The sequence below is a fragment of the Taudactylus pleione genome, unplaced genomic scaffold (assembly GCF_031769625.1).
Source record: "Taudactylus pleione unplaced genomic scaffold, aTauple2 ptg000032l, whole genome shotgun sequence".
NCBI lineage: Eukaryota > Metazoa > Chordata > Amphibia > Anura > Myobatrachidae > Taudactylus > Taudactylus pleione.
In genome coordinates this window covers 29,374,384-29,388,627 of record NW_028284434.1, presented here as the reverse complement: position 1 = coordinate 29,388,627, position 14,244 = coordinate 29,374,384, and the positions used below count along the sequence as shown (strand labels likewise).

Below are 14,244 nucleotides of genomic sequence, written 5' to 3'. Positions count from 1 at the left end.
GTGAATAGAGAAAGTGTAAAGGAAATCAGCCCCTAAAGCCTATACTGCTGTATTGGAAAAGACATGCTGCAAACACATTATAATATTAAACAACTGCAGAGTAAAATATATAGATGTTTGTTTAATCATATGAGACACATTTGTAGATTCAGACTTCGGCCCAATAACTCAGGAATTACTGACTCAGAGAGAAATTTGCAGAAATATTTCTGGCTTACGGTTTCACCAATGAGGGTCCCCTTAGTATAGCAAGGATTTATGTAATAGACATTAGCACACACCTACCTGGTATACAAATTAGACCTATGGAAAGGGAAACATACAATATTACAACATTGCTGAGACACATTTATTATATGTACAGTATTGAACATATACAGCTCTTTTATAATCATTCAACTTAGATGCACTTACTCTGCTTTTTTGCGTTTGTGGTAGGAGCGCCTCCACGGGTTCCTCCACGTTTTCCTTTTTGCTAGAGACAAGTCTGGGAGGAAGGCTGCCAGGGATCCTTCTATCTGATCTGGCTTTCCGCACAGGGCATGTTCAGTTGAACAGTAGTAAGAGCATTCTCCGTAGAAACAAATGTTGTTCGCTGTAAGAGAACCAAAACCGTTGTTAATTCCAGTTTAACACTAGTGATACAACAACCTATACAGAATGAGGCAGGTGAAATAAACATTACACGAAACAAGTCCTTATTTTCAATATAATGTGCAAACAATGTTAGAGCGATCCCCTGCTCAAGAGTAATTAGTCGGTAATGCCATTATAGAATCTTTGAATTCTTCCTAATAATTGCCAACTACAGATGTGTCCTCATACGTACACACTGGCCGATATTATGAATGATAACTATATCGTTCACAATATCGGCCAGTGTGTATGCAAGATATCGTTAACGATGCGCACCCCCGCGGATCGTTAACGATATCTTTCATCACCTGAACATGCAGGCCAACCTGACCATATCATCAGGTTGTGCATGTTCGGGGGAAGCTGCCGGTGACGTCACTGAACGACATCGTGTATGCAAGATATCGTTAACGACATTGAGCCTGGCAAACACTTAACGATTCGCTCCATGAGCCAAATCATTAAGTGTGTATGTGCCTTTAGCTGCAGTTGCACTTCAAAGCCCCTGTCGACGCTTTCGGGCCCGTGAGACTCTGCTAGTGCCGCGCATCTCTTTTGTGTCTTTTTTGCAAAGTGGCACAATGTAGCGGCTGCAGCTTTTTTCATTCCCAGTTCTTGTTTTGGTTCATATACAGAGTCAGGTGAACACAGATACACAAGTGTCGCATATCAAATCATCACATGCATTTTCAGCAGAAAAAGACCCACAACGCTAGCAGAGTAGCCCGGGACATATTGAGGGTAGATGTATGAGGACACAGATCTATAGGCGAAGTTCTCAGTGTCACTGATGGTGTTGCCATTTCATCAGGCCATAATTATGACTACATGTACTAGTACTATCTTATGTACCTACTCTCCCGGGACGTCCAGGAGACCCCCAAGATTAGGTGGCCCTCCCGCATCCCTCTCACTTCATGGTGAAATCGCTGGTCCATGCAGAAGGTTCTGGGCCAATATGATGTGTTTCCGTGAGAATCACATAATTGTGGCCATGCCCCCTTTTCATAGATCCACGATTTGCGTCATTACACCTCGAGCGTATGGGACCTAATGACGTAAACTGGACAACTGAGGTCTAGTTATGGTGGGATTCCCGGGAGAGATAACCCACTTGATCTGCTACCTCTGACAGAACATGACTGGGCGGTGACTGTGGACCTCATTCAGAGTCGGTCGAAGCGGCCGCACGGTCGTATAAAAAAAGGAGCCGGATATGCTAATGATGCACACGCATGTTGCGTCCCTAAGCTGGCATGTTGCGTCGTTAGCTGGCCGACCAAGGGGTGGATGCGGTCGGATCGCTAAAAATACGCCCACATCTCGTACGCATTAGACGTCATCTCCGGCTACATAAGGATTAATCGCGAGCATCGTATACCATCAGAACTGGTCGTAGAGCTAAAGGTTGACCTTACCCTCTCTTAAGCTCTACGATCATGTCAGTGTAAAACCTCCCCTGTCACGTGTGCCATGACACTACTACTAATTATGCACTCCCATAAAACGCCGTTCGCATAATGAGGCAAGCCTGCGTTCGGATCTCCACACCCCCGTTTTCAAGCACCTTCCCATTTTACCACCCACAAACGCCGCAATCTGTCACTCAAACTATCGACCTGGCAGTGTTCAAGGAGAGAGAAATTTCTGATGGTAGCGGCTAGTTTGCGCACGCGCATTGCGAACTGTACGCATGCGCAGTTTAGCGAACATCGGCTGCGTACGAACGTGCGGCCGCTTCGACCGACTCTGAATGAAGTCCAGTATCTCTTTGCAAAGCTCTTCTTTAAATCAAATAAATAAATAATTGCATATTGGCCACAGAGAACATTAATCAATCAGATATTAACTGAAATAGAAGGGAAAGGGGTTAATAATTGAAAGATATAGCGCCCTGAGGCTTAATATATACACAAAGGAAGCACCCAGCGGTGCACACACTGAAAAGGCAGATTACTACTATGACTGATTGCTGCACTTTCTACTTTTGAAACTGCAATATATCTTTAAATAAATATGTATTCTACCAATTTGCACGAAAGAAATAAGCACCACAGTATATCTCATTATGCTTTAGGCCTTACATGTATCTTATTACTGTATATGTATCTCCTTGAAGACTGAATATCAAATACCAATATTGAATTTTCAGCATATTCTGCCTCTAGCAGCCAAATAAAGCTGATAAATCTAATTTGATCATTATTTAGATTATCCCCAGTCAGTTTATAGACAAAGCTTGGTGTTTAATTGCCTCCTAATAAACGCCACTAGTTAAGTTAGTGGTTTGAAAAAAAGGAATCATTTCTTCACACAGGAGATTACAGATAAAAGCTTGTTATATTTCTGTATTGTCACTAAACACATTTCTGGAGTCTACAAAACAGAGGAATGGGGACTGGGAGAATAATCCACCCTTAACACTATCAAAATGCTGATGCATTGGAATAATACTGTAAACAGAGTCCCAGATTGAATTTCACAGAGCAACCTAACCACCTCCATATACTACATTACTGAATACTGAATAAAAATATTGACAGTCAGCAAAGGAAAATGTATTGAAAATTATTAAGAACCTCTGGCAGGTTATATTGTGACTATATGAAGGCTAGTCTTATGGGTATTGCTGTAGGAAATCAGTTATTATTTTACCTGCTTTACACCTAAACACAGAGAGGCCAAAGTGATTACTTAGAGAAGTTGTCGGAACGAAGATGGCGTGAAATCACTACGCAATCAGAGAACAGTGTACAAATGCAAATGGCCTATGCAGATTTACAGCTTTGCCATTTATGCCAACCTCCAGCAGCTTGCCCCCATCTTGCATGTGGTCAGGGATAGATGCAAAAACCACATTAAATGATGTTTGCCCGATCTAGCGAATTGGCCACTTCGAAACACAAATTGGTGCTTCCAGGCATAGAATATGTTTCTGTGAGCGTGCTTCAGAAATTAGATTTATTTTTTCTCTATTTTTCTTACATATGGAGGTAAAACAATGACGCATAGCAAATCTGCTTGTTAGGGAATCGGTTTAAAACATGATTACATCTCAAATGAATGCGTCTGTGACGTGTTCCTGATGTGCCGTAAAGCAGAACATGTGCAGCAGATGTAGAGAGAAATGCATCTTGGTCGCTGCCTTAGCTCGGTAAATTGTTGAAAATACTCAATTTTAGCATGCACATTTTTTACGTGTGTTTTATGCCCATTTTGCCCCTCAGTCTGCAAAAGCTCTGGAGTGGCTATAAAAAACATTCACCCCTGGAGATGAGGTCAAACAGGATGTCCTCAGCGTGAATCGGCCACATTCCGCTGTGTGTTCTGAGTCACATTTTAGGAGGTATGATGGTATTATCAAGCCCTGATCACCTCTTATTTTCTGCCTAGTCCTCGCATATCTTATGAAATTTGGTTTAAACTAGGGATGTGCGCCAACCCCCGTGTTTTGGTTTTGAATTTGAATCTCCACGTGTTTTGGATCAGAATTTGGTTTTGCCAAAACCGCCCCTTGAGTATTTTGGTTTTGGATCAGTATTTTTTCTAAAGAAATCATAAAAACAGCTAAAAATCACATAATTTGGGCTTTTTTTTGTTCCTACAGTTTTATTAACCTCAATAACATTGATTTCCACTAATTTCCAGTAAATTTTGACCACCTCACAATATTGTTTTCATCCAGTTTAAGCCCAAAATTTGCACTAAGCTCTCTGGTTGACCAAGCTAAGCGGCAGCAGCGGACGGCACAAACACGTGGCAGTTTAACTTCCAACATTGTATGTAAGGAAACATATGTTTTCATTAATCCAGAGGTCTGAAGAAGATGGATTATGTATGTAGTTGATGGCAGGGATGAGAAGGGTTGATTTGTAGTAAATGTAATTACATTTTTTGATTTCGAAGCAAATTTATGAGGAAGGAGGGGAGAGCATGGGTGAATAATATTTCCCATGTTTTGCCCACAAAATCAACATGGTGGTTCAGAATATTTTGGAGATGCAGGAGATGCTGTCTGTGGCCATAAACATTTCTGGACATTTTTGACATTCAGAAACCCCATGTCAAAGATTGCAGTATCTGTTGCAGTTCAACTTCCAACATGGCACATCAGGAAACACGTTTTTATTATTCAAGAGACCTGAGGGAGTTGGAGTATGTATGTAGTTGAATGCAGGGAAAGGAAGATTTGATTAGTAGTAAATTTTATTTAATTTTTTTTATTCTGAAATAAATTTAGGAGGGAGGAGGGGAGGCATTTATAAAAAATATCTAAACCATTCACATCAGTCCTTGCCCCAGAAGAATCCTTGAACGCTATGTCTGCTGCTGGGAGTGGATTTTAATCACAGAAGGGGACCAGGAAGACTACTAGTAGTACTTTAAAAAACAATTGACTGTTAAACAAAACTTAGCAAGGGGAGCAAATATGACAGCAGTCACCCAGTTGCACGGCTATCACTGACACCATAACATCTATGCTGGTATTGGATGCGTGTCCAATATCTGCCAATAATGCAGTGGGGTTTAGACAGTTAATTGAGGTCCTGTGTCCCCGCTACCAAATCCCATCAAGATTCCACTTCACTAGAAATGCAATTTCCAACCTGTATGGGGACATTAAAAAAAAATTAGTGGCCTCCAAAATGCTGTTGTACCCACTGTCCACTTAACCAGATATGTGGACAAGCTGAGCAGAGCAAACACAAGATATAAGATTTAAGGTTTAAGTCATATGTTGTGTTTTTCTTCCCAACGAACACAGATCTGAAGAGATGCAAAGAGCAGTTGTCAAGCAAATTGTCAGCTCAAGTGGCACGTGATGTAGTGGTGGCTTCTCCTTCAGTTTCTCCAGCAAGTGCATCTGCCAACAAAACTAAACTTTCCCAAAAGACCCACTGCTTATGCAGATTAGTCAACACAACCAAGTTTTGACATCTGGTCTAAAGGAATTGCCTACAATTAATGGTTGAGAACTATTTTACAGTTTTTAATGATAGCCTCCAATGGCAAATAGGCATGTCAGACAGTCCTTTGACTACTGGCAGGAAAAAAAGGCAATTTGGAAGCTCTTCAACAAACTGGCTTTGCTTTACTTGAGCTGCCCATCCTCCAGTGTGTACTCAGAAAGAGTTATCAGCACAGCCAGGAACCTTGTCAGCGATTGGTGTCGGATGCTACTTCATCAAAGTGTGGAAAAGATGATGTCCATCAAAATGAACTACAAATTCTATGCCAATTACATCCAAAAATTACAGAGGCACCTGTAATGGTGGATTCCAGTGGGGACAAATTAATATTGTCTGAAGATGATGTACACACTGATGAGGGTGAGGAATTGGATGATGGCGACAACATCTTGCCTCTGTAAAGCCAGTTTGTGCATGTAGAGATAATTGCCAGCAATGTCAGCGGCCAATTGGTAGCTTGTTTTGTGGGGGCTCAAACAAACCAATTGCTTCATGATTGATATTGTTGATTAAGTTGTTGGTGGTGAAGATGGCAGGTGCTTGGATCTAGCAGAGAGAAGGGAGCTAGCTGACGATGGACTGCTTGTTAGTACTTTTTTAGCCAAAGTTTCTGAATTTTGAAAAAAACTTTTTGGATGGATGCACTGGAGATGACGTACTCTGGCTTTACAAATGGTACAGATAGCTTGACAATTGTTGTCCAAATTTGGGTAGAAATAATTCGACACACAAGAAGTGGATTTTTTTGTCTTGTGCCCAGGCATGACAATGGGCTTTTCCTTATCATGGGCAACAACTGTTTATTCCACTGATGCCTGATGTACACAAACAACATCCTCATCAACAACATCCATTCCACTGGTGCCTGATGTACACAAACAACATCCTCATCAACAACATCCATTCCACTGGTGCCTGATGTACACAAACAACATCCTCATCAACAACTTCCTTATTAGTGTCAACTACATGAATATCCTGCTCTCCTGGTGCACTTCCACAGAAGCATCCTTGATTTCTATGTCAGCATGTTTACTTGTGCTTACATCATCATAAGAGGCAGAACCATCAGTCATAAATAAAGTCCAAGTCCTTAGCCTTTCCTTGCCACTTCATGTGGTGAAAGGCATATTGCCAATTTTATGTCTTTTTGCAGCTAACTTTCCCTTTGAAGTTTTTCTTTACCATTGTAAAAGATTGGTTCTTGATTTTAGATGCCCTGACTTAAGCTCTGTATGCCCTTGGGCATCGGCTTTAGTAGATGATGTATATGGACTAGTATCGTCATGACTGGTGGCACTGGCAGCAGCTTCAGCACTAGTTTCTGGTTCCTGCGCTTCTCTCCACTGATCGTTCTCCATATCAACAAACACGAATGAAGTGGGGTACAGCACACATGTCAATTTGTACCAATTTTAAATATTACACTGTGGTATCAATGACCTACAGCCATGGCCAAAAGTCTTGATAATGACACAAGTATTGATTTTCACAAAGTTTGCTGCTTCAGTGTTTTTAGACCTTTTTGTCAGATGTTACTATGGTATACTGAAGTCAAATTACAAGCATTCCATAAGCGTCATAGGTTTTTATTGAAAATTACATTAAGTTTATGCAAAGAGTCAATATTTGCAGTGTTGACCCTTCTTTTGCAAGACCTCTGCAATTCGCCCTGGTATGCTGTCAATCAACTTCTGGGCCACATACTGACTGATGGCCGCCCATTCTTGTCCAATCACTGCTTGGAGTTTGTCAGAATTTGTGGATTTTTGTTTGTCCACCCGCCTCTTGAGGATTGACCACAAGTTCTCAATGGGATTAAGGTCTGGGGAGTTTCCTGGCCCTGGACCCAGAATGTTGATGTTTTGTTCCCCAAGCCACTTAGTTATCACTTTTGTCTTATGGCAAGGTGCTCCATCATGCTGGAAAAGGCATTGTTTGTCACCAAACTGTTCTTGGATGGTTGGGAGAAGTTGCTCTTGGAGCAGGTTTTGGTACCATTCTTTATCCATGGCTGTGTTCTTAGGCAAAATTGTGAGTGATCCTACTCCCTTGGATGAGAAGCAACCCCACACATGAATGGTCTCAGGATGCTGTACTGTTGGCATGACACAAGATGAAGACTTTTGGAGGATGGCCTGGTGTCAAGAAGGGCAGCAAAGAAGTCACTTCTCTCATGTAAAAACATCAGGGACAGACTGATATTCTTAAAAAGGTACAGGGATTGGACTGCTGAGGACTGTGCAGTTTTGCAATTACGATCCTTACAGAATTAGACCCACAATACGTGGAAAATAAACTGCGGTCTGGCCGGCAATGTAACCGAACAACAACAGGGCAGCTAAGTTGCTAACGCACACACACAAAAACAAATTTGTGGATTGATAATATTAATTTTATTTCACTTAAATTTTTTTTACACTGGGGAAGAGCACCCATGAATGAGGCAGAAGCCCTTTGATGAACATCACAGACAGCACCCCATCTTTATGAACAACAAAGCACCCCTGCCGAGTGCGGACAGACCACCTGCAGTGCAGAGTCACAAATACGTGGACGATAAATTGCAGTCTGGCCGGCAGTGTCACTAAACAATAATAGCACAGCTAAGTTGCTATCGCACACACACAAAAAAAAGAGCACCCCTGATTGACAGAGCACCCCCTTGGACAACACAGCACCCCTTTATGGACTGCAGCCCTAGCCTCTTGTTGGACAGGACAACAACACAGCAACAGCCCTTATGTATCACACAGCAGGAGCCCTTTGATTGACAGGACAAGTGACACAGCAGCTGCAGCACCCACTGAAGCCCCTTTATATACTGCAGGCCCACGCCCTTTATAGACAATACAGCAGCAGCTTTCAGACCCAGACAGAACAAGTTAGACAACACACTGACACAGACAGTGACAGCAACATGTCTGTTCAGTTCACCATCCACAACTCGAGTGAAAATGGCGCCGGTCACCGGGACCTTTATAGAATCAATAACCCTCGAGAATCCGAAAGTGGGAGGATGATGTTTTGCCTCGTTTTGAGATCCTAGTCAGACGGGAAAACCCGAGCCGGTCTTGGATCCGACTCGGAATTGCAATGTTCGGGTGGGTGGGGTTCTCTGAGAACAGGACCCGCTCATCTCTAGTTAAAACTAGAGATGTGCGCTGATCCTTATGTTTTGGTTTTGAATCTGGATTCATCTTTGTGTTTTGATTTTAAGTTTTGCAAAAATTGCTAAAAAGTTTTTAAAAACAGCTAAAGTCATTTAATATTTGCAATCCAAAACTCTAAATTTGGATTTAAAATCCAAATTCCGAACCATGAGAATATCAGAACTGCGACTCGGATCTGTCCGGATCTCCTCAGAAGATCAGAACGACGATTCGGATCTGTCCGGATTCATGTCATTTGGGTGGATTCGGATTTTCGAACCACACGTCTCCAGTTTTAACCCACAGAGTGCCTGCCTGAATCTACATAGTCTGTAGGCAAAGGGTGTATTTTACATTACCCTATAAATAACTATTACAATACTATAAAGTTTCTGTTTAATAATAATTAAAAAAAGTATTACAAATAAGTAAAGTAAAATAATTATATACTAATTAACATAATTGTAACAAATATTTCTAAGACATTTAAATTTGTAACTGTAACTCCTAGTCCCGCTACAAACACACAGAAAAAAACTCCTACAAGCAACAAAAAAATGTACTTAATAAACAGCAGGACCATCTGCTTCTAAAACAGGGCACATTCTCAAGCAGCCTCTTTGCTTGGTGTGATAACAATTTTTATTTCATTTTCACAGCGGTGTCCCTTGTGATAAAAATAAATGATTTATAAGGAAATCTTCTAAGGAAAATACAGAGGAATCATGCTCACATCCATCTGATTCGAATTCCATCTTCACATAAAAAAATATTCTATTTGTCAGTAAAAAAATACCACGTACTATTTTACTAGTTTAAGTACTTCAGATGAAATCTCTGTCCAGTCACCTTTATATGTTATACAAAGTCATGCCAGAAGCATTTGTGTTCAGTGTATATGGTTTTCAATATAACGTAAAGAGAATTGCAAAACAAAATATTATATAAATAATAAGTGGGGTTTATTGGAAGATGCCTACAAGTTGGAAGGTGCATGCAGATGTAGGCAAGAAGGTTAGTCCACAGGTTGATTCCAAGCCAGAGTACTGTAGGTTTTATTGAAGATAACAGGATATACTGTCGAAGATAAATAGCAGTCAATATGATAAGGTATCAATCTCTCTAGGGCGAAGTACTGTACAGATGTACAGCACTGTGATGCTCCAATAACACTGTAACAGGCATGGGCACATGCAGACCCTTTTACGCAACAAAGTAAACAAGTCTTGCACCTGCAGTCTAATCATCCTGACCTTTAAGTCAGGTGACTCAGACATGTGATGTTATTGAGGCTGATGAGTCATGCACAATAACACAGATATGTGATGTTATTGTGGCTACACACACATTTGTCATGCACACACTCAGTTAAAAGACAGCTAGTGGTTTTAACCATTTAACTTCATGTTAACATGGTTTACCAATATAGCTAAACATGATATAATATTCTACAATAGTCCATTAATGTCCTCATTCTTCTTCAGACAACACAGTCCAAACATAAAAAAGACCCTCAATAAATCTGTGTGAAGTTTGAGGATGATAGGGGTTTAGCTGTATAAAACTCATCTTAAAACCCCTTAAATAGTCATGCATTTACTAATCTAACACCATACTCCAAAGGTTTATGCAATACTTAATAGACAACAACTACTGCATTAATTACAACTCAACAACTGAACTCAACACCTATATTGAACTCGACAATTTATAGTACCAAAAAAAAAACAATAGTCATATAATGGCATTGTAGAATTTTGGAACAGTACTCAGAATGAGGCGCAAATACATTAGTAAAAAAATATACAAAGCAGAAGTTATGTCCCACAACAAATTTTGGACTTACATCCCATTGAGTGAGAGAAGATGGCAGGGCCATTCTACACAGAGGCATGACATCACAATGAAAGTGTGCCCAGCGTTTCAACTATTTGCCATCATGCCCCATTACCCTCCAATTAAAACACTTTTTCAATGCTGTACATACCAGCAGTTGCTACGAAGGGTATCACTAATAACTAACTACAAATTGGGAAAAACCTCCAGATGCGTGAGGCAGCTGGAGAGTGTGCAAAAAATAAACCAGGATAGTTGGGAGGTATGAGTTAATTTTGTTTCATCTTTAGATTCACACCCACCCAAAAAGTGCCCCAACACCACAATGCACAAACTGATATATAATATATTCAGAGAATGTACTTCTTGAGAACAGACAGTACTAAAGAGAATAATTAGCAGGATTAGCAATCCCAGATTAAATGTTGGGGCATATTTATCGCTGGCATTATGACTCACCTTGCCCAATCTGGGCTTTCAGTTTCAAAGAGCTCTCACAAGCTGCTGTCAAGCCGATTGATGCATGTGTGGTACATAACTAAGGAAACTGGCCCAGCAAAATAGTAAATTAATTCTTACCACCCCAAACAGCATCTAACAGCCTCAGCAATATTTGTTTATAAATTCCATTGGTTTTTTTTTAGATATCATGCTGAGTGCCCGAATTAAATGGAATGAATCAATGTGGATTTTCAAGAACTTTGATTAGGGCATACTAATAGTTTTGGTGGCCATGTGAACTGATATCTGGACACCTTGCAGGTAAATAACACCAGGGGGTATATTTACTGAAGAGCGGGTTTTTAGAAGTGGAGTTGTTGCCCATATCAACCAATCAGATTTTACTTATCATTTATCTAGCACCTTCTAGAAGATAATAGCTACAGTAGAATCTGATTGGTTGCTATGGGCAACAACTCCACTTCTAAAAACCTGCACTTTAGTAAATATATACTCCCTGGTGTGTATAGTATTGTACATAGGCATTCAAAACAGAATACAGGTTCTACAGGGCTAAGAATAGTGTTGTCTGTATATAGATACAGTAGCTTGGATGTTTGTCCTGAATTTCTTATACCTGGACAACCTCTTCCTACCAATCATTACAGTCGACTGCCAGCAAAAAACAAACAAAAACAATTGGAATCATCCACAAATTAAAAGCCAACACTCAAATGCAATTATAAAATTATATACTGTATTATGAACAGCACAAAAGGCAAATTGAATACATAAACACAACTGACCTATGTATGCCGTGTAAAATATTCATGTGAACACACAAAGCAGCGGACAATGATCTTCACTGTGCATTCACTACGGAATACACCAAAGGGAAAACAACTGAACGATATACTGCCTGAAGACATCATGTAATAATAAGATATTGTATAAATGTAGACGGGAAGGTTGGGATTCAGTTGCGGAACTAGCGAGTGGTTGGCCCAGGTGTAAAAATATGCTTTGGGCCCCTCACTCCCACCCAACTACGCAAAAGAAAAACTGTGGATACAGGAGATCACAGTATAAAATTAATTTATCTTGCATTTATTACACTGTGGGCCTGATTCATGGTTAGACGCAGATGAGGGATCCCACGCAGTCTTCTGATTATCGGAAAACTGTGCAAGCGCAGGACCGAATGGGTTCTGTGATAGCGCTCTCAGATCCTCCAAGCAGCAGCATGATTGATATGCTGTGGCGTTTGGGGGGGCGGAGTGGGGGCGTGCTTTGGCAGCGTTTCCAGAAACGGGGGTGTATCGTCCCCGTTTTCCGGGGGTGCCGAGGCCAGGAGATTTCCTAGCTTTGCAGGCTACCAGCCTGACTGGCTTCCTTGCAGCTGTGCTATACCGTCTGAACATGAATCATGAATCAGGCCCTATATGTGACACATAGTGTAACAATTCAATTTGAAATCTGTAACATGACAACAAGCACAAACCTGCCAGATGTTGGGCAAAACAAAGTCATTAAAATATAAAGGGCATATTAATGCTTGCATCAAGACACACATAATGGAGCATACACACACGGTCAGATTTGTCAGATCTGTCAGATGAACGATTTGAACGATTTTACCAAAGATTTGAATGATTTTTGACTGCATTAAAATGAATGGAATCGTCCAAGTCTGACTTCAAACGCATCAGATGTCAGATATCGTTATCTTACCATCGGGAACGCGCATCGTTCATCGTCCATCATTCAGGAATGTCAGATATGTCAGATTTTCCTTCAGATATGAACGATTTTTTAAATCGTTATTGTTCAGATCTGAAGAAAAATCTGACCGTGTGTATGCACCATAAGACTATACTATGTACAGTAGATTGTCCCCCGCACTCCTTTCCAGCCGGACCACAGCATCGTCCTCCTTCTGTGTTAGGGCCAGCGGCTGGCCATGGCATACAGTAATGAGTCCGTCTGACACATTACAGTACTGCTGATAATGCTGCAGGTAGTGGGCCCCGTCATTGCTGCAGGCCTTGGTGCTATGCACTTGATGCACCGCCTGTAGTTCTGCCCCTGTTGGAATTTCTTGGGGCATTCTTTCCTAATACTAATTTCATGCAAGTTATCCAAAGCGTTAGCCTTCTCATTGTTACAGAAGGCTACATACAAGAGACCTGTGGGACGCTTCAGGACCAAAGACTGTGATGGATTGTCAGTGCTGCAAGGAATTACAGTCTCATAGACCAGCCTCCATACTGTGCTTAATGCTTCACACAAACCCTCAATAAGGTTCACAAAACACCAAAGACCGGCAGCAGCCACCCTGCCCTAGTACATTCCAATGATTAGGTCTTCTCTGAAGTCATGCATGGGCAGAAAAAGCTAATTAAATATGTGAAAAATGATGATGTGCCCACCGGCTTATGTATTGAGATAAAAATGTGTTAGGAAAGAATCCTAATAAGCCCCTCAGGAGGTAGAGTCAGCTTTGCTTCTAAAATGTCAATAGTCTTTTTTTTTCAGCATTTAGTAAAAAGGTAGCACAGCGCTGTAATACGTCTCCTTTGTTATGCAATGCTTTGCAAAATACATATGGACTCCTAATGTTTACAAAGGACAGCTAAACGATCATTCTCTCTGATGTGAGTATAATGGTGTGCTTATTATATATACTTATAATTATTTATCTCACAGGTAGTTCTGGTGTTGAGCAGCGCACATGCAGTCCTCCTCTCTAGAATAACCAGTCTTATCTTGTCTAATGTTACATTTACTTTATCATAGAATCATATGATTACTGGTTCTTTACAGACAGCTGAGCCGAGAATCTATTTTGGCAGCATCTAGATGCCCATCACCGAGCGGACCCTGACATAATCAGTTACACTCCAACGTCATTCCCTACTATCCACGTGGACATAGAGGGGGGAATATAAACCTGTGGCAAGCCACCGAGCCCGAAGCGTGGCGAGCGAACAAATTTCGGCCTTCACTGCACGTCACTTCCACATGTCCTTGACATGAAGGGGAAACATAATCTACCAATCTATTTTGCAAAGCGTGATTTTGAGGATATCACTGTGGTCATGGGAGCATAAGCTTTATGGCAGTGACTCTGTGGTTAACATTCAGAAATGGGGATATTTACCAGGGCCGTAACTAGGGTAGTGCGACCAGTGCCATGGCACAGGGCACTG

General features: G+C 41.0%; 1 protein-coding gene and 1 long non-coding RNA gene across 2 annotated transcripts in view; one reads left to right on the top strand and one right to left on the bottom strand.

The window, feature by feature from the left end:
* FAM20C (FAM20C golgi associated secretory pathway kinase) overlaps window positions 1–14,244 on the bottom strand; it is a 196,769-nt gene that overhangs the window by 27,870 nt on the left and 154,655 nt on the right. Inside the window, exon 6 of the mRNA XM_088451973.1 lies at window positions 415–595. Coding sequence (XP_088308099.1) covers window positions 415–595 — 181 coding nt within the window. The remainder of the gene's footprint in view (window positions 1–414; window positions 596–14,244) is intronic.
* LOC148538994 (uncharacterized) overlaps window positions 1–14,244 on the top strand; it is a 204,890-nt gene that overhangs the window by 102,707 nt on the left and 87,939 nt on the right. The gene's annotated exons all lie outside the window — the stretch shown is intronic.